The following is a 19,363-nucleotide window of genomic DNA, read 5'->3' on the forward strand; positions in this document are numbered from 1 at the left end:
CAGCTTATACAGCAGACACTGCAGCAGGATCGAAGCTTCAAGCGCTCCCTCACGCGTACCACCTTCTCATGCCTGTCAGCACGTCGTGCGGTGTGAGTACATGTGTCTGCGTCGGACAGGCCCGCGATAGCCCCACACTCAAATTCAACTCGCGAGATACCAACCCCCCTTTCGATCGGACCAAACTAGGCTCGGCGCCCCGGACGATGCCCATATACGGCGTCGAGATGGTGGAGTGTTCGGATCTTCGCGCGTCGCTTCCACGGCGAGATCGCATTCGACGTGCCTTACTCAAGCCAATCCGGGCGCGGTCGACGGGTGTCTCGTGTGGCTGCTGCACCAGAAACGGCCAATCACCGCATACAGAATACATTGCTGTATGACGACCGTATGCGTCATCCTACCGTAATGGCTCCCCCTCCCTCAAAATATTCAATGCTGCACACGACGATCCGCACAGCACGTTTCTAATTTTCAAGCTAGGAACGAAGCTCACTTACCGTCGCATCCGACTGTTTCGCAGCGCACATGGCGGCCGCGCGTTCATGTTCCTGGCAAGCAGCCTTCCTATAATAATGAACCCATTGATTATTCTACATTGGTAAACGACGACTCCTTTTGGGCGATTTGCACGACAACGCCCTCGTGCGAAACTGAGAACGCACGAACGCCCGTGCCCTCGCGCGGGCCGAGATGGAGTCTGCGCATCGGGTATACTGTACAACGACGGTGGCCGTAGATGCGAAAGCAAGGGTAGAGCAGCGAAACGTCCGTAACAGCAGCTTGTATATGGTTTTGCGTTTCGGCGATGCAAAGTGAATGCGATGCGAGAAGAAAGGGGGAGGCAGGTATATGGGATATATATGCATGCATACAGGATGTACACACCGCGTCCTCGGGGCGGCGCAGGTCACCTCCTGCCGCACGCGCGATGGGCGCATGCGGCAGGCCGGTGTGCGCGAGAAACGAGTGTGCGCCCTGGGAAAGGATGGGGAAAAGCGAGCGTGGTGAATGGGCCCGAGCGCGCGCGCGCGCGCGCTCGGGAGCGAGAACCTGGGTAAAAGTACATCGGGGCCGAGAGCCGCGGGAGGAGAGGGCAGATGACGCGCTGTTGCGCGGGCGACGGTGAGAGAGCAGGCGAAAGTGCGGATGCGAGAGCAAGCAAGATAACACGTGAGGCGGACCCTGAAACTGAACCCGGGATGCACACAGCGCAGGCGGAAGATGGCAGCAAGAGAGGCCGGGGAGTGGAAGGGGGCGGGAGAAGCGCGTGGGGGGAAACGTAGTGGGACGCACGGGCGGCGGGAGGAGCGCGGCCGCGCAGTCTCAGTAGGGCGGCCGCTTGAACTCGTCCGAGATCGCCTGCGCCTCCGCGTCGTAGCTCTCGACGTCTGACTTGATGATGTTGCCCGTGACGTCGTACTGCACGAACGAGGGGTCCGGTATCTCTGACACCGCTGCGAATGTCTCCATCTGCGTGCGCTGCCATCAGGGGGCGATTGTAAGAGAAGGTGCGCGGTACTGACCTGAACGTGGACGCCTTCCTTCTTGTCGTTCATCGAGACGCCGGGGCCGCCGCGAGTGCGCCTAAAATTGAGCGTTGACGCCATGGTCGAGCTGATTGATGTGTTAAATGCGGGGGCCAGGTTGTGGCGATCGATGATACGTACCCGTAGACCTCGACGCCGGTAGACGTGTAGTTGCTCAACCGGCGAACAGCACGGCAAGCGACGATCTGCGATAGAGGAGATTGATACAGCATCGAAAAGCAAGCTCTCAAAAGCCTTACGGTCGACGCGATAGCCGCAGGCACGTTAGCGATAATCGACATCACCGCGTTGAGATTGAGCATCATGAAGATCGCCGCGAGCAGGTTGGCCAGGAAGCTGTACATGGACCCGCCATATTGAGTTGCAAGAACGCAGACGGGGGCGGAAGGCTGCGGCACTCACGCGATGATGAAGAAAATGAGCCCGTCGTGGAAGATGAGCTGCACGATGCGGCTCTGCTTTTCGCGGTTCAGCGGGAACGCCAGCTTCCACGCGGTCAACGTGAGCACGGAGAAGTCGAACGCCATAGAGTAGAAAAACGTCGCAGCGAGGAGCTTATTGTCCGTGTTCGTGATCGCGCAGCCTGAGCCCGGGATCCAGGCGGCCTTGATCAGGATACCTGTTGACACATATCTTAGCTCCAATCAAGGACAAAGTAAATAAGGCGGTGTACCGTGGAGGAGCAGCGACCAGTGGCCGAGAATGACGGCAACCAGCGGGACCACAATGTACCATGCCTGCGACCAGACTGCCATTCTACACAACCGACATAGGTCAAAGTGTGACTATATGCGCATATAATCAATGATACGTACGTTCGCAGAGACAGGTTGATGCTTGCGAGACCAATCGCCGCATTGCCGAAAACTTGGTTGTATGTGTACAACGCCTGACAGTTGACAGGTCTGCACCAGGCTCATGGTCAGCAAGGGCTCCAACGAGCAGCTAGACTGCTCTTACTTGGTCACGTTCAACGCGATTGCGCTGCAAGACACACGCAACTCTAAGTCATCTGCGCTAAAGACTATGGACCAGGGCAACTCACATGCCGATCAGCGCGAACAAAAGGAAATATCGCCCAGCGAAATAAAAGATCTACAGCTAGCTCAGCGAGGGGGGACATGTCTCCGACAGTGATGGCACTGACCAGCGGCCATCTGAACTTCTTTTTACCACTGATAAAGGCCCAATCAAATGGGAGCGAGGTGAAGAACTCCCAGCTGAGACAATGGTCAGGTTACTCTCCTGCTGTGTCCAGCGTGTGCAACGCGTCCACTCACATGTACAGCCCGAGAAGTGCGTGCATGAACCGGCTGAAGGCCACTGTGGACAATTGTCAGCAGCGTACGTGATTTTGATGTTCCCCGCGATCAGGGCACAGCGTGCAAACACTGACCGCCGTCCTGTTCGATCTCCGCGGGTGATTTCCAATCGACCATGTTGCAGACCGTTTAAGGAGTAGCGTGGAATGCGGGAGCGAGGGGAGAGCGCTGGGGACGAAAGCGGCTGGGGTGACTCGAGCGGGGACACCGAGGCAAGGAAAAGGACCGGGACAGCAGGGCGCTATATAGGCATGCTGGGTGGAGGAGGGAAGCTCGCGGTGCAGTCTCGCACGGAAAAGGAAGCGGATGCTTCTGCCTGCGAAAGCACCCTGCGAGTCTCGGTCTTCGAAATCCATGCCCTCACATGTTCCATCATCAGACTCCTGCCACTGAACGTTGTCGCTGTATTTGCTCCCTCGCACGACGCTCACTATCCCAGCGTACGCACCGAGCCGCGCATACAGCCAGCTTTACGCCGCGCAAGCTCTCTAGACCATAACCCGACCATAGCATATATGCCTTGAAGCTCAGTCGCAAATGGGGCAAGTTCCCTTGTTCGGGGTTCCCAGCGTCAATAGGCTTAGCTCAGCAAAGGTATGCGCCCACAACTCCCTTATAAGGCCATCTTTTTCAAATCAACGGAAGCATCTCTCTCGCTAACTCCCAAGATCTCATGCAACGCTGCGTGTATCTCACCCTCGCACGTTATCAAATCTGTTCTGGAACATACGCTGATCACAGTGTACCTCCTGAGTGCAATCATACCCTTGCAAAGTCTTGAATTCTACGAAGGAGATTCACCTGATGTTTCCGCTTGCGTGGCGAGTTCAAGATGGGAGTGCCTATGCCATCGCAATCTCTCACGAACTTCGATTCGAACCACCTCATCAAGATTCACCGAGTACGTGCCTTTGTCGCAGAACGTTATTGCAAGACTCCACCATTTGCAAACTTCGCACCAAGACCAAGACAGTAACTTGAAAGGCCTTGCTGCATTCTGGGAGGGCCATTTTGGCTCCAATTCACATCGCAGGAAGTCCCATACGGCAGCATGTCGTGATTCTTATCGCACTAGTTGCGGAGATTAAACGCTGCCCTGGGCCTGAGAGTTCAACAAAATTGAATATCCGCAGCCAAGTATCTGGCGCATGCTCGTGAGTGGTGTGATCCCGCTTTCTTTCGTGGTGAGTCGCTGCCTGAAGCGTCGCCACATCGCGCAAGTCCCCAGTCCTCGTTGTGAATATAGGGGTGCGCTGCGAGACGTCATGCATGGCATTAGCTTACGACGGCTGCTCCTCTCAACGTCAGCCCCCGTCAACACGTCGAAGCAAGCGAAGTCACGACGGGGCGCGCAGCAAGCGGCATCACTGGTCTGGCCGACGGCCTTTGTCAGAATGGGTTAAGCTCGGGGGCAGAAGTCAGAAAGTGATGTTGAGCTTCCTGCCCTGCGCACAACCGACGTCGAAGTCGATGGCATCGCCAAAGCCTGCATCTGCGCCCTCGCCAGCGGACGCCCTTCATCGACCCACGCACGCCGGCATCCAGACCGTGCAGCCTCGCGAAACGAAAATTAGTTGCTCGCACGCCTCCACGCACGCACTCTCGGCCCCCATATTCTGATGGGGGCCCGGCGGTAGCCACGCGCTGTCCACATCGGTCAATTCAATACGCATAAATCCTATCCTCGAGGCGAGATGTCCTTCGGCACGCCCAGAAGACGAGTGCGGACATGCCTCACCGAGGAAGCGGCCTACTCATTTCGTCAGCAGGACCGCCTTCTGAGCGTCGGGTCCGCCCATTTCCAGCGGTTCTCTCAACGCCCCCGATTCCCGATTCGCGGCTGCGCTGCGGTGGCGTCGCACCTCTGGAGATGGCCCTCCCCGACGCCGTGACGCATGTCGTCGCGAGGGTGCGCCAGACTGCATGGCCCGGCACACGCCATCCCACATCACACAAGCCCGCAGCCAGGCGCGAGCGCCGAGAGCGTTGGAAAAGCCCTGGATCATCATCAGTGGCCATATCGACGCAGCCCGGCCGGCAGTCGCCACCACCCTGCGTGATGTCAGTTGGTGTGCTCCCGGCCATGACCGGCGGTTCATCGAGGGCTGCCGACGCGCTTGTCGGTGATTCTCGAATCACGGGCGGGCGGGCGCGCCCTTCCTGCGGAGATGCAAGCAGTGATGTCCGGGGCCTTCTGGCCGCCGCGTAACGTCTCAGGCGAAGGCAAATAGGCGCTGGCTCAGCTGGGGAGGCCTGGCGTGCCGCCCGCTGGAGCGGCTCGCCGTCGAATTCATTGAGGGCTGCAGACTGCAGAAGGCATGCCGTACGCATAAACTAGACTTCAAAATGACGAAGCACAGAAGCACAGAAGCAGAGAACTCTTAGAGGCTCGCGGGATCTGTAGAGAGAGATTCAGAAGACAGCCCTAACTGGGAACAAACGCATCGCCTGCGATGTAGATCACCGAGAAGATACTGTGAGGCCTGGGACTTGCGGTTTTGCGGACGCTAGGGTTCGCTGCGGGCGCACGGCACAGACTTTGGAAGATCGTTCACAGGGGCACAAGGGTCCGTGCGACCGCTGTGCGCTTGGTGCTGCAAGGCAACTTTCGGGGCCCCGAGCGCAACGGCGTTAGCCATGGCCAGAGCACGGCCATGTGCACGATGCCTTCACTACCAGCATCCAACTTTGTCAACCTAACTACGCGAGGATGACCAATTTTCCCATCCAATGCGTCCCCTGAGCTATCTTCGTCAGCTGAGCATCGTTTACGGCGCAACTTCCATTACCGCCCTTCGGGCATACAACAGGTCCAAACAATAGCGATGTCTATGCGAGGGTATCGTAGATGAATACTGACAACAGTGGCCTCCCAACCTCCATGAGCACGTGCAGCGCCACCGACGGGTGTGCGCCACAAAGCAGCCCTCCCTTTTCTTCATTAGTTAGCGACCGGGAGCAGCGTGTGGCAACTACCCGCGGCTCATGCAGCGAGCGAGATGTAGAGCGGAAGCAGCCCGCCCTGGCCGTCGGTCACCGGTTGCAGCGTCGGCGAGATCCGCGTGTGCACTTCGGCGGTCGTCTCGCGGAACTCGAGCGAGCGGACGAGGGTCGCGAGGATCACCTTGAACTCGTAGATGGCTAGTCACATCCGGCAAGTCAGCAAGGGTAAGGTTCGAATTTCAAGCTTCAAGCTTCAAGCTCCTAGCCTCAATTGCGACAGAGAAGGCCCGCGCAGGGAGCTAGGGTCGAACTCGCTGCGGGGAGCCGAAGAGAAAGGGCGGACACATACCGAGGCGATATCCAATGCAGTTGCGCGGCCCGTCGCAGAAGGTGACGAGCCCGCTCCAGCCGTGGGGGAGCTCAGACGGGGGAGGCACGCCCCCAGGCACGAGCCAACGCTCGGGCTTGAACTCGGCTGCGTCTGGGCCCCAGACGGCCGGGTTGACGTGCATGGTCGTGAACGGGATATGGAAGACCTATAGCGTGCGCGCGCTGGTGAGCAAGATGACAGCCGAGCACAGGGAAGACACTCGGACCTGCCCTGCGGCCACGCGGAGCGATATGATGCTCGTGCCGTCGCTCGTGCGGACGGGCTTGCTCAACGGGATAACATCATCCTTGAGAGCGACACGTTCGGTCTGGGGAGAAGCGGGGTACAGGCGCAGCCTAGCAAGAAGCACGGGACAGTTAGGTGATTAGTAAGGCGACGCGAGCACGAGCGTCGGGGGATACAGCTTACCCTTCCTTGACCACCGCATCGAGGAGCTCGAGGCGTTGGACGTCTTCGTACGTGAGCTCGCGCCCCTTCCGGCGCACCTCCTCCCGGAGACGCCGCTGCAACCCGGGACGGCGCGCGAGCTCGAGCAGAGTAAAGTTCAGCGACCCTGCAGTGGTCTCGTGACCGACCATCATGAACGTGCTAATCTGTTGAAAAAGTTCAAACCGGGCGTCAGCACTGACATGGGCGCCGACGCATAGCAGACAGCTCCGGACGCGCGGATCTCGCGCGAAGCCAGAATGGCAGGGGTGGTGCAATACGCACATTATCGACGACTTGCTGGGGCGTGAGGCGTTCCTCCTTGGCCGCCCGCGCGCCGTCGTTCTTCATGAGGATGCTCAGGATGTCGCGCCCGCGATCGTTGAACGCGCCGCGCCTGAGGAGGCGCATCGAGAGCTTGCTCACGATCTCGCGGATGCGCCCGCCCGCCTTGATCGCGGGCAGCGGGAGGAGGAATACCGACGGGCACGCGCGGATGACGAGCATCGCGATGAACGCGCCGAACTGGATGCCGCTGTTCACGTGGCCCTCCCAGGACGCGCGGATCTGCTGCGCCTCGGTGCTCTGGCCCGCCTTGAAGTCGTAGCCAAACGCGACGCGGCCGATGATGTCGAGTCTGACGGAAGGCAAAGCGCCGTTTTAGTTTCGGGGTTCGGGTGAGCGGGCGCAGGCACGCACGTGCAGGTGGATGTGTGTTCGACGATGTTGACGGTGCTGCCTCCGCCGTGGGAGAGGACGTGGTTCGTGAGGCGGCTCTCGAGCTGCGAGCAGTTCGGATCGTGAGCATGCCAGATGTGTCACATTCAGGAAGGTAAGTGGGACTGACCTTCTCAGAGCATTCCGCTATGTCATCGGACATTCCCTTGACCGCCTCGGGGCTATTGGAAAGATGGACCACATGCGGAATGGATTCAAAGTAGTGCTATCGTCAGGGATGCGCCACTATCATATCTATGGAAGGTGGACTCGATCCTTGAAGAGCACGGGACGTCCCGTGCTCTTGCAGGATCGAGCCGCATAGAAGCAGAAGACTTACGAGAATGCGGTGGCAAGGATGCGGCGCTGGTTCTTGTGGTCGTCGCCTTCGGCCCATACAAGTCCTTTGCCGAGCACATTGGCTACGGGAGGTCTGAACGCCGGAGACTTCACTGCAAAGTGGGCTTCAGTCAATACATTCGAGTATGGAAGCGCCAAGACGAGAGGAAGGAAGGGATGCGCCTAAAGTCTGCAAGTCCCCGGGAATCGAAGCAAAGAGCAGGACTGACCATAATCGTCGACGTTCTGGAAGATGTACTGTACGGCTGCGTGATCCGTCACCACCACCTAGGGAGAGGCGCTCTGAATCGCGCGCGAGGCAGGAGACCCGAACAGAACTCACAATGTCAGGGTGGAAGAGGGCTGCCTTGATCTTGAATATAGGCCCGCAGACGGATGCCCACCGGGTGTACATCTCGGTTGCCTCTCCCTCAAAGGCGAGCAGCTCATGCCCCCACCACAGACTGGCGACATCGCGAGGCTAGGTTCCGAGCGGAATGGAAGGTCAGCATTTGCATTGCACCAGGGGCCGTTCGGCAAACGCACTGCGGTAAGCAGCCTGTGGACGTCTTCGCTGCGTCGGCGGACGACAGATCGATAAACATATAGAATAGCAACGAGTGTGAGGAGCAGCAGGGCGTGCTCCGTGGTGGGGAATGTGGAATACATATTGGAGTGGGTACACTTGGAGTGAGGACACGATCCTCCGCCAGGTCGCGATTTGAGGCCAGAGGCCTTGTTTACGGAGACAGAATGTCCGGGGCATGGCAAGGGCGGTATCAGAAAGGGAAAGAGAAGCGGGTGCGAACAGGGTCCAGTGGGAGGACATCTGTCCTGATCCGACGAATGAATGGACGGCGGTGGCCAGTGGGATGCCTCCAGGTCAATCGAGGTGGGCGTCTCTCTTCATCACCGGTAAATTAGCACCTTCCTCATTTGGACGTCCGCTTGTCGAGATGAGGATCCTCTCGATCCGGCCTCGTCTCGTGCCCAAGAACGCGGAGGCTTTTTGCGTACGGGGGCGCGAATCGCGTGCTCGCGTGCCCAGCGCCAACACTAGAATCAGCGGAAGATAGGGCAAGTGTGGTTGCCATTGCCTGAACGGTCGGTGTGCTTGAAGTGGCTCTCGTAACAACAGCTTCCACTCCAGGCACTCCCAGCGCCGGAGGGCATGATTGACGCCGCTGCTGCCTGACGGAATCCAATATTCCTCTTTTCTGATGCCGGCTCCAGCTCAATATTCGTACGCGCTATTTCCGCGCTCGGCCTTCCCTTCTCGGCTGCACTGACGTGAACCCCTGCACATGCAGCCCTTCGCGATGCCAGCGAGCTTCTTTCACGGCAAAAATTTCGTCTATATCTGGGCCTTGCCTGGCGCAATGTCTTAAGGCGGTGTCGGTCTCCTCCCCGTTGATCTGCAGTCCAGTCGACCACCTTCAATCTCTCAGACACCATGCCGGACTGGAGCTCACCAACGGAGTTGGAGCTTGATGCTAGTGTGTGCTTTTGTGTACCGCTCTCAATGTCGTGCTCACCGGTACCTCCTTCGCAGGTGCTTTCACCAAGCTGATGCACTGCTTGGCGGGCGTATACTTGTCCGTCGTCCGCACTACACTCTGTCAATCCCCGTTCCTGACGCGTCTTCTTCAGCTGGGAGTTTGTGACTACGCTTGACTTTGACTGGTCCTTCGTCACCGGCAAGCGGAAGTTCCAATGGCCATTGGTCAGTCCGCGGCGCGCATGTTCAAAAGCATCGTCGTCTCACCTCCTGCAATAGATCTTCTACATGGCTGGACGATACTGCCTCTTCTTCGCATTGATCGGAATGTGCGTGTTCATGATCGATCGTGCTCGTACGTGCTAACGCATTGACTGTCACTAGCCTGATCGCCCTTGACTCTGTAAAGTGGGTCTTGTTTGTGCGTCCGATTACAGTCGACCTAAGACGATCGCTTCCAGGGAGGTCAACTGCCAGGCGCTGTACACGTTCGACCAGCTCGCCGGCGACGCTGCAGTGGGCTTAGCGAGTATCAACTTGTCAATCCGCACGTATGTCTACACTTAGGACCAAGTAGTTCATCACGTTTACCCCTCATTAGGATGGCACTCTGGTCGCAGAGCCTGTACATTGTCATCCCCCTTGTGTTCGTGATCCTCGGTCACTGGTCGTTGATCCTGCAGGGTGCGCCATGACTGCCTCCATCTGTGCTAGATCGCTCTGACATTTGGTTTCTATTAGGTGTATTGCTCAAGGCTGAGTGGATTCCCGGCGAGGGCTGCGCCATCACCCACACGAACAACACCACCCTGGCGGCGACGTTCATCTACTCAATGTGTTTTGATGCGCTTGTCATGGTACTGAGTGCGATCAAGCTATACAACCGCGCGCACCGCTCGCAGCTCGTTGGCATGCTGTTCAAGGACGGTCTCATCTACTTCATGGTCGCGTAAGCACTTCTCCCTCGCTCGTTTGTCTCATGCATAACTCTTGTACAGCTTCGTTGCGAACCTGATCGCGACGATTTTCATGGTGCTGAACTTGAACTCGATCATGAGCATCGTGTTCAACGTGCCTGCCGCGATCGCATCAACAGTGCGTATCCCGTTTCCATGCAACCGTGCGCCCGGCTGATGATCACCCGCGTTGCTAGATCGTTGCATGCCGTGCTGTGCGTCGCCTGACCAAGTTCAAAAGCGAGGGCCCGGAGATCTAGTACGTACTCGCTCTATTGAAACTCGAGTGGCGCGCTGATCCTATGCAATCATAGCACCGCGAGCAGCCACTCAGGCGTCGTTGGCTTCCGCTCGATGAACAACCAGCCTATCGCAAGCAACGTCGGACGTCCAAAGTCGGCGCACACGAAGGACCTCAGCGGCGTGCACGTCCAGGTAAGCGCTTCTGCTTGCCCTGTCCCATCCATCTCGCCCTGCGATCCGACTGTCCACATCCCTCACGACCACATCCACATGTGGACTTCCATGCTGACACATGTGGTCGCAGATGCAGACGTTCACCGTCGGCGATGATAGCATCCCACCCTACGCGGTCGAGACCGAGCGCAAGCGCGTCGCCGACCTCGAGTCGGCGGTGTCTGACACCGAGCTGGGCAGCCCTGCGTCGGATTACAAGGCAGAGGCGCTCTAGGCTTCGCGTCACGCGCCGCATACCATCCGCATGTACATAGCGTACGTCATACCCGCTCGGGCGTCCCCCCCCGTTCTCATGCCCCGTGTGCGCCGCCAGATCCGCCGTCCGTCCCCAGCACTGATCAAAACACCCCACATCCGCACCGGCATGCGCCGTGGCCCCGCATGCGTCGTCGCCACGCCCCCACGCTCATTCCATCAGCCGCTCGCTTCGCCATCGTCGCCAGCGGCGCCTGTACACTGTCGCACCTGTTGCGCTGCGCTCGTGCCCCCGCGGTCGGCCGTCTTGGTTATACCCTTATACCCTGTCGTCCAGTTATCGCATCCTGATCGTTTCTGCTCTCCACGCTTCACCTCCGGCTCTGCTCGTGCTGAGCTCGGAGGTACATTTGGGCACTCGTGTATTATACGCAAGCCGTCAAAAGGGGCAGGTTCATACTGTACATAGTGGTTGTCCCAGGGTTCTCAAGGTGGTCTTCTGAAGGGCTTCAAGCGTTCGGCGCAAAACAGGTGGTAACAGAAGATCTAGAGTATCAAGTAGTAACTTGCAAGTGCATGTAATCATAGAGGGTTTCACGAATCGTTGCGCAATCAAATCGGACCGTCTTGGCTTTGACGTTTTGGGTTGCTTGAAAGGGCCTGAGATCTGTGCGAGATTCAGATCTGTGCCCAGATGTACTTGAGGGAAGAAGATCTGCTATCTACCTTGGGTTCCAGATTGACCTGCCTTGTTCTCATCGTGGTTAGTTGGGTATGATCGCGTGAGGATTGAATGTGTTGTAGTCTACGAATGTGTCTTAGATCTTCTGGCGTTGCGATGTCCATCTTTGGGAATCTCAAACGGAGAGCACAGCTGGGTGAGCTGCGGTTGCGAAGAAGCAGAAAGACTCCCACCACCACCACTAGCTCGGCCCCTCAGACATGTGGGACGTCGTCATGCGCCCTGAGAGTTGATTCGATCGAAGAAGGGGCTACTATCGCGGATAACGGTGCCCCTGGTCTCCATCATCGCCCGCAGCGGAGCCCCGTCTACACACGGACCTGCCGTGCCTATCAAAGGCTATCCATGAAGCAGACTGCTATAGACGGCTACATTCAGCTACATGCGTATACAAAGTTCAGGAAAGGCTCGGCGATCAGATTCTGATCATGTATACAATCCTGCGACACACGGCGATCGGATACAACTGGTTCTCGTGACCGCGTTGTTACTGTACGGCGTCGTCGGTCAGTAGTTTGAGTTTCGACTTACAGTGCGGCAACGGAAGATCACCGCATGGCCATAGATCACTTAGAGACGGCTGCTCAGAGCATTTATAGTACGCCCCTCAGAAATGTGCTAGACAATCGGCCTGATCGCGTATTTACTACAACGCATAATAATCTGGATATTTCAACCAGTAAGCAACGTCGCTCGGTATCCAGAGGTGGCAGCCGGTACTTACCTTGACGCAAACTGTGCGAGAGTAATAGTTATGCGATGCTCTCTGACGTAGTCACGGTTGCACGGAAGGTATCAGGTTGTGCATTATTAGATCCACTTTACGCGAGATTAATGGCTCTCTCTCTATTCTTCATATTCGGTGAGAATAGTCCTGACCACAGACGGCTGTATAAAGCGAGGCTGTATCCTGCTTATTTCTGGCCAGCGTGTGAATGGCGCTAATAAAATAGTCGATTATATGCAGACGGCCTGTGGAATGAATTATATATTCTATCCCAAAGCAGCTGTAGGTGGTAGGTGCGGATGAGGCGTGAGCATGCAGTAACGCCGCAGAGTGGTTATTATGGACCTCAGGCACGGTGATTTGTATCGACACTTGAAACTAGGAAAGGCGTCTATTGACTTTTGTTTGGCAAGAGCCCCATCAAAATCCTAATTTGGCAACCCGTAGTACTCCCGCCACAGTTCTTGCCTATCGCCTAATCGTGACTCGTACCAAAACCTTCCACAAGATCCTTCACGTGTAGAGGGTCTTGCATAGGACTATGGGTATGGGGTGTCAATACGTTGCTCGTGATTCCTGGTATCAAGGCGACCGTCGAATCAAATGATGAAAGCCAGCGCAGAAACGGCTGCGAAAAATGAATGTTGCGCTGAACGAATATGGTTTTCGCATGAAAGTGCGGCCTTGGATGGAATCAGTGCCGGCATGACCTTGTGTCGTGCGGTGAAGTCTCTCTTGTATGTGAGTACAACCATCATAGGTACGGAAGTCATCAGCTTCCGCAGAGGTCAATATTTATGGTCGTGCTAATGGGCACAAAAAGCCGTGCAGTGTGAAAGCTGCGCTCCACTGAACGTAGGCTAGACGGGAATGCTAGTCAAGCGTCCAAGAACAGACCGCCATGTAATTCAGGACTCACCAGTGAAGGTTAGGTTGTGATGCTCATGTCTCTGCGTTCCACTTGTTCGAATAGGTACTTGGGTGACGATAAAGTGTTATGTTGATGACCCTACATGTAATGCATAAAACATATCCAGTTACCCATAATTACTCTGAGCAGATGTCGGAAGAGATACAGTACGCGACCGCATTTGGTATTGTATTGTACGATAGATTGTCCGTTAGCCCCGTCCTCTGGGTGATAGCATCGAGAGAAATCACCGTACACCTCCAATCCTGGCCCAGAACATCTCCTCTCGCAGCTTTATAAGCTCCTTCCATGCCCGCTCCTCCCAAGTTGCATCGCCAACATACAAGCCAGGTTCATCCGCTGCAGTCTCTGTCAGCTCATCGTGCACGCCGCTGAGTAACTCGACCTGCGCATCAGCAGCCGGGTGATGATCTGTCAAGCCGACCGCATCGGCCGCGTTTTTGCGATCCTGAACTGACTGCCCCTCTACACCGTCTACGAGCCCGTTGAGTGAAGATGTGTCTAGCAGAGACCGGCTGCCATCGGCATCCTCATTCAGGACTTCGTCAACCTTCGTTGTGTCAGCAGTTTCAGGAACCGCGATGGTCGCAGACGGCACCTCTGGCTTGGTCTCCACGGCGGATTGCTCCTCTTCCTGTTCGTGCGATGCCGGCTCTACGGACTGGCCATCAGGCGCAGCAGGTTCTTCATGCACTGCAACGTCGGCTGGTGCTTCGGCTGCCGGGGCCTCAGATTCTTGAGGCGCGCCGTTGGTGTCCTGCTTCGCTTCGGCTTCAGATGCGGTCACTGCTTGCTCCCCAACTTCGCCGAATACGGAAAGAGTGCCATCGTTCTCCTTCGGTTCGTTGACAACAGACTCCGGTTGGTTGGCTTCGGTCTCAGAGGGCGCGGCGGGCTCTTGAGGAACAATAACAGAGACGGGGCGCGGCCGTGCGGCCGCGCGGCGTGGTAATGGTGGGGGAGCGGGAGACCCATTACGTGACGAGCCGGTCCCCTCCTGCATATGATGTGTTGTAGACGGTGGTTGTACTGATGCATGTGGCTCTGGAGAAGGCGGTGATGACGGAGGTAAGGGAACGCTAGTCGGTGACGGAACGCGCAGATCGACAAACGCAGCTGGTTCTTCTGCAGGTGTAGTAAACACGTCTTGCGAGGCTTTGCGATCGAGAGTAGGACTAGGATCAGCATCGTCACTGGGAGACGCGATGGTCTTTGACTTCGTGTCCCTGCCACGATTCCTCTTGGGCAAAGGCGGGGGAGTCGGAGGGACAGTCGACGTTCTCGCAGGAGCAGACAGTGAGGGGTGCACAGGCGGCGGGAGTAGTGGTGTCGTCGGCGACTTAGGCAGGGGCTTCTCAGGAACCGCCTTCGGCAGCTCTGCCTCGAGCTCCTTCCCGCTACTGCTCAGACTACGAGACACTGAGCCCCAGAGCGCACCGATCGCCATGCGCGCCCGCCGTGGGGGCACTGTAGGCTTCCTGTCGGCTTCTGACACGCCATTCACCGCGTCATGCTTATCCAGACCGTTGATACCGTTGATGGTGCCTGCCGGGGAAGGGCGCACAGGGGCCACATATGGACTTTCCTCCCATACCTTCTCGACCATGCTTGTCCGAACGAATGCCCACATCGAGCATGTAGTGCGCAGGCGCGCAAGGCACCATTTTGACGTACACAAAGGGTATATTGTTGGACGGTTCTGCGCGCTGTTTTGCTGCGACGAGAGTGGAAGTGAAACCGGGAGACCGGATGATGTCGCAGCAACGCGGAATATGTAGACTTGCGCGGGAGGCTCTGAGATTATTGGCGGTGCGGGTGACTGACTACGGGAGTGGGTAAGGACACCATGGTTGGCTGCCGAGATCGTCTGGACAATCGAATTCTTGAATAAAGAAGACGACCATGAGCTGTTGCCGTGCGGTCGCACTGGACCACCTGTTGAGGGGAACGCTACTGCAGTGGGCGAGTCAGATTGAGGTGGCGAGATGATAGACGTGCCGCAGAGTGCACACGAGATTTGGGTATGATGTGCGCCGGGTATCGTGGATGGAGCGAGCTCTTCCAATAGAACGGGGGTGGACATTGGCTCAACAGTAAGCTGGCCGCTGTGAATGGCAGATATAACTGATCTCCTTGAGAGCCAGTTGAGCGAAGGTGCGAGGTCCAGTCGAACGGTGGGGTCACTGCAGCCACCATGGTTAGTGGAACACAGTCAACAAGTGCAGGGTCTGCACGCACGAGTCTTCCGTGACTAGCCGGGCGAGGAATGGTAATGGTAGCAGCGTTGACATGGCCGGTGGGTGCTGGCTCGCGGGCCGGATTGTGCGTAGGTGCGAGATGAACATGAGGTACTCCTGGTACGGTGCGTGCGATGACAGCAGTCGTGGACGCGAGCTTTGCATCGTTTCATGCGGCCTATCCACCCACTTGCCCTTGCCCATCGTGATCCTCATCTCCTCGACCGCCCTGCCTGCGCGCTCCTTCTCCCCCTGCAGCGCCTGCATCTGCTCCTGTAGCAAGCCGACGACCTCCTCGGCCTGCCGCAGAGCGCGCTCCGTCTCCTCAGCCTTGCGCTCGCTTCGTGCCTGCGCTATCCGCGCTTCCGCGACCATGTTGTTTGCTTGGTTGAAGAGGTTCGCGCTCAGGTCATCCAGGTCCTTCTCGATCTCGGCTCGCGCGCTTTCTGCCTGTCCTCGTTGTGCCGCCTCTTCGGTCGCCTTCTCCATGAGTCGATTAAGCTCGGTGGTGACATGATCCTTCTCGACGAGCAGCCCTGTGCTGAGAGCGGAGAGGTGCTGCGAACGCTCGAGCTCGAGCTCTGAGACCTTGAGTGTCGTCGAACGTAGATTCGCTGAGGTAACATGCAGCTCATCCTCGAGGTCAGACACCCTGTCATACGAGCTCACCAGCTTGCTATTGAGCTGGGAGACCTGCGAGAAGAGATCCTGGATTTGTGACCGAAGTGACGCGACGACCATGGCCTGTGCATCAGGGTCGTTATCATGTCTCTGCAGCTTCGCATCGCTACCGTTGGAGCCTGGGACGATATGAGTCTTCTCCTCGAGATAGTCAGCCTCCTGGTTGAGTTCGTGCATCTCCGTGTCGACGGAGTGCGTTCGGGAGTGCGCCATTTTCAGAGCAATATTGCGAGTTTCCGCGCGACGTCAATCGAGAACCGGCTCGACAACGAGTGGCGGGGGCTTCAGGATTAATGCGAGCGAGATAAAGAGCAATAGTGTAAGTGAGGCTGAGATGAGATGAGACACCAGTCGTGGACGATGGCAAGCGACGACGAGTGACGCGACGACGCGGGCCGCGGACTTGATCTCAAACCTGCTGGGACTTCTTTGAAGACTATCGATGCATTTCTTAAAACGATCTCTCAAGCACAGATGCATGGTTCCTAGTCTGGACGTCGAGGCTTACAGTCACTTGTCTTACGACGCCGTTCACTTCTTAAGTTTGCTCGCTTTTGTGCATTTGGGCGCGCGCACTATCGGTCTCTCTCCTTTGGGTCATCAATCTCGGCTGGTAAAGCTGGCAGGAGTGCATCATGGAAGGGTTGGGCGCCGTCATTAGCGAGCAACGGGCCTTGGCATGATGGTTCTTTTAATCGTGCGTTCAATGTTTTCGAACGCATTATCTTACACTTGATGGCCTACATTTCAGGGCATCCCGCTATTCTATCTATGTCTGTTGGCCACAATGTCTTTGACCGAGGTGATCACATCTTGTTGACTTGCCTAATCTACTTCACAAAGCTACGTCGGGAACCATGACTTAACAGGGCTTTTACACCGATGTAATGTATTCAAATACGTCCCATCCTTGATACGCGGACTGGGTTCTTGACGTCACGTTGTCCACCCGTACGATTCAATTTTGGATACGCGATTCTCACTGAGTCGGAAATATACTGGGTGCGCAACGCTGCGATTAGTCTTTCTCTAAGCTTTGACATAGTGCATTCCACAGCCAAGCCAAGCCTCAGTTTAGGTGCTAGACTTCTTATGCTAGACTCCGGTCTTACTAGCATGCATGTACTGGCCACAAGTACAAAGCCTGCGATTTGTTCGCAGGAGCCCTCTCAGGTGGCAGCGCAAACGAGTACGCTCTGTCACCATTCACCGAGAGCTATGTCGGCATAGTATCCACGACGCTATTTGCGGAGGTTCTCCTACCCTGCGGGTACTCTTCGCAAACTGATCTGCAAAAGCGCTACGTCTGCGGTTCAGAAACTTAAGTCTCCTCGACTTCTCACTTTGGTCGACTTGTTCAATTTCGCTCTCATATTCGTTGTCTCCGCCGAGCGCATTCCCCTCGCCGTTTCATTGTGCACATCTATTCGGTTTCATACCTTGATACAGAATAAGTAGTACTCTACTGAGTATCAACGACATCAGTAGGGTTACTTATACATGGAAGTGACGAAGACTGTGGCGCTCACTATGCAACTTTGTTTACACAATTGCCGAAGCACGGCTCGCATCATGCCTTCTTGTGAGTAAACTATGTTCACATGTCATTCACAAAACCGTAACTGACTCTTATAGCCCCATTATTGCCCACAACAGTGTCATGGGGCTGTTGAATCCTTATCTCGACGCTCATGTCGGTGGCAATGTTGTTTTCTACATCGGGACGATATCAAATTGTTCATTTCGTGTATGTTATAGTGATTATGATGTTCCCAATGTACAACGAACTTTACACTACCATTCCCCCGTTTCCGCGCCGCAATGTTGACTTATGACGAGGCGTTGAATTTCTCGACCGTCTTGTCCGCTCTGACTTGTCTGTCTGCTGGTGTCATAACATTGTCGCTCTTACTTCCCTACTTCATCGACCAGCTTCAGCTTCGAGAGTATCCTGGAGCGCTCCTCGCAAAGTTCACTTCGGGATGGATTTCTTGGATTATAAGTCGCAACCAGTGGTCGGAGACTGTGGATCGTCTGCATGTCCAGCACGGTCAGTCTTCCGTGGTACCTTGCCTGGTTGGACGCTAAGTCGGCACATTCTATGGGCTCCTTTGTTCGCCTCGCCCCTAACCATGTCTCTGTTTCCGGCCCCTCTGCCTTCGAGGCCATCTACAGCCATCCCTCCAGCGCACTCAAGGCGCCTTTCTATGACATCTTCAGTGCTGGTGGGGCCGCGAATATCTTCACCACACGCGATCGTGCAGAACATGCACGCAAGCGACGTGTCGAGGCGCATATGTTCTCACCTCAGAGTATACGAACCCTTGAGAGTACTGTGAGCGTGCACTTCCATGCCCTGGAGGATCAATGGGATGCTCTGTGCGCACATATACAGAAGGCAGGCAGCGGAGGTGCAGAGGGCATCATCGGATCAGTCTCGTGGAAGGTCCACGATAGCAGAGTATGGTTTGATTGCATGCCTTGTGTGTGCTTTCCATAGTTTTCATCGCGAGTGATCTGGCTCTCATGCATATTCATCCACACAGGGTTCATGTTTTGGTCTTTTGATACCATTGGTCAGTCCAGCTCATTGCCAGCTCGAGTACTCGCATCGACTAACTGTGTATATTGCGTCGTATCATGTTGAAAAATCATGTAGCCGATCTCTCATTCGGACGACCCTTTGGCATGCTTGTATCAGCAAAAGATGTTGTTCGCATCCCCAAGTCGAATGCGAGCGGCATTCAAGCCATCGCTGAAGCGGCCTCCCATTCAAAGAAGACGGAGCTGGAAATGGTGGAGGTCCCCTTGATTGAGGTGCTCGTGAAACGTGGAAAGACCATTGCTGCTCTCGCATATCTCCCAGCATGGGCTCAGCCTATCATCGGCCGTCTTCCTGGGTTTCGCGAGGGATATGGCGCTATACCGAAGCTAAATGGCATAGCTATCGCGGCTGTTGCCGACCGACTTCGGTCTCCAAACGGACGTGCAGACATGCTCACGAAGCTCTTGGAAGGAAGAGACGGGGAGGGGTATCGTTATGGACCTCAAGAGTTGAGTGCGGAAGCAAAAACACTAATCGCTGCCGGCGGAGACACGACCGCCAGGTCAGCTAGTGTGCTACCTGTGTTCCAGGAGCTATGCTGACCTTGATGGTGATAGTGCGTCTTGCGCGATAACGTATTATATTGCTCGTGATCCTCGGATCCAAGCGAAGCTACAAGCCGAGTT

The 19,363-nt window shown here is 56.2% G+C and overlaps 6 protein-coding genes across 6 annotated transcripts; 3 read left to right on the forward strand and 3 right to left on the reverse strand.

Annotated features, from left to right (window-relative positions):
• Positions 1-1,326: 1,326 nt before the first annotated feature.
• On the reverse strand, positions 1,327-2,989 carry POSPLADRAFT_1147113 (hypothetical protein; the record flags this gene model as incomplete). The annotated part of the gene is made up of 12 exons (XM_024486024.1): positions 1,327-1,473; positions 1,527-1,617; positions 1,671-1,735; positions 1,790-1,886; positions 1,953-2,169; positions 2,224-2,306; positions 2,366-2,455; positions 2,511-2,534; positions 2,596-2,645; positions 2,698-2,770; positions 2,831-2,873; positions 2,947-2,989. The coding sequence occupies 12 exons, from the start codon at positions 2,987-2,989 to the stop codon at positions 1,327-1,329; spliced, it is 1,023 nt and encodes a 340-aa protein (XP_024337745.1).
• Positions 2,990-3,704: 715 nt separating this feature from the next.
• POSPLADRAFT_1047257 (hypothetical protein) lies at positions 3,705-5,257 on the forward strand (the record flags this gene model as incomplete). Its single annotated transcript, XM_024479240.1, has 6 exons — positions 3,705-3,773; positions 4,006-4,056; positions 4,152-4,289; positions 4,510-4,722; positions 4,743-4,991; positions 5,090-5,257. 6 exons carry the CDS (start codon positions 3,705-3,707, stop codon positions 5,255-5,257), a joined length of 888 nt encoding a protein of 295 aa, XP_024337746.1.
• A 598-nt stretch (positions 5,258-5,855) lies between these two features.
• POSPLADRAFT_1057895 (hypothetical protein) lies at positions 5,856-8,357 on the reverse strand (the record flags this gene model as incomplete). The annotated part of the gene is made up of 11 exons (XM_024480974.1): positions 5,856-6,013; positions 6,165-6,351; positions 6,412-6,541; positions 6,615-6,799; positions 6,918-7,269; positions 7,332-7,414; positions 7,480-7,531; positions 7,690-7,801; positions 7,919-7,976; positions 8,032-8,169; positions 8,235-8,357. The coding sequence occupies 11 exons, from the start codon at positions 8,355-8,357 to the stop codon at positions 5,856-5,858; spliced, it is 1,578 nt and encodes a 525-aa protein (XP_024337747.1).
• Positions 8,358-9,141: 784 nt separating this feature from the next.
• Positions 9,142-10,833, forward strand: POSPLADRAFT_1047259 (hypothetical protein; the record flags this gene model as incomplete). Its single annotated transcript, XM_024479241.1, has 12 exons — positions 9,142-9,184; positions 9,241-9,283; positions 9,339-9,411; positions 9,466-9,515; positions 9,571-9,594; positions 9,648-9,737; positions 9,788-9,870; positions 9,928-10,135; positions 10,185-10,281; positions 10,340-10,401; positions 10,457-10,577; positions 10,690-10,833. 12 exons carry the CDS (start codon positions 9,142-9,144, stop codon positions 10,831-10,833), a joined length of 1,038 nt encoding a protein of 345 aa, XP_024337748.1.
• Positions 10,834-13,440: 2,607 nt separating this feature from the next.
• Positions 13,441-16,345, reverse strand: POSPLADRAFT_1047260 (hypothetical protein; the record flags this gene model as incomplete). Its single annotated transcript, XM_024479242.1, has 2 exons — positions 13,441-15,397; positions 15,453-16,345. 2 exons carry the CDS (start codon positions 16,343-16,345, stop codon positions 13,441-13,443), a joined length of 2,850 nt encoding a protein of 949 aa, XP_024337749.1.
• A 1,608-nt stretch (positions 16,346-17,953) lies between these two features.
• Positions 17,954-19,279, forward strand: POSPLADRAFT_1146367 (hypothetical protein; the record flags this gene model as incomplete). The annotated part of the gene is made up of 4 exons (XM_024485921.1): positions 17,954-18,172; positions 18,222-18,615; positions 18,679-18,708; positions 18,792-19,279. The coding sequence occupies 4 exons, from the start codon at positions 17,954-17,956 to the stop codon at positions 19,277-19,279; spliced, it is 1,131 nt and encodes a 376-aa protein (XP_024337750.1).
• Positions 19,280-19,363: the final 84 nt, after the last annotated feature.

The sequence above is a fragment of the Postia placenta genome (assembly GCF_002117355.1).
Source record: "Postia placenta MAD-698-R-SB12 unplaced genomic scaffold POSPLAscaffold_9, whole genome shotgun sequence".
Taxonomy (NCBI): Eukaryota; Fungi; Basidiomycota; class Agaricomycetes; order Polyporales; family Adustoporiaceae; genus Rhodonia; species Rhodonia placenta.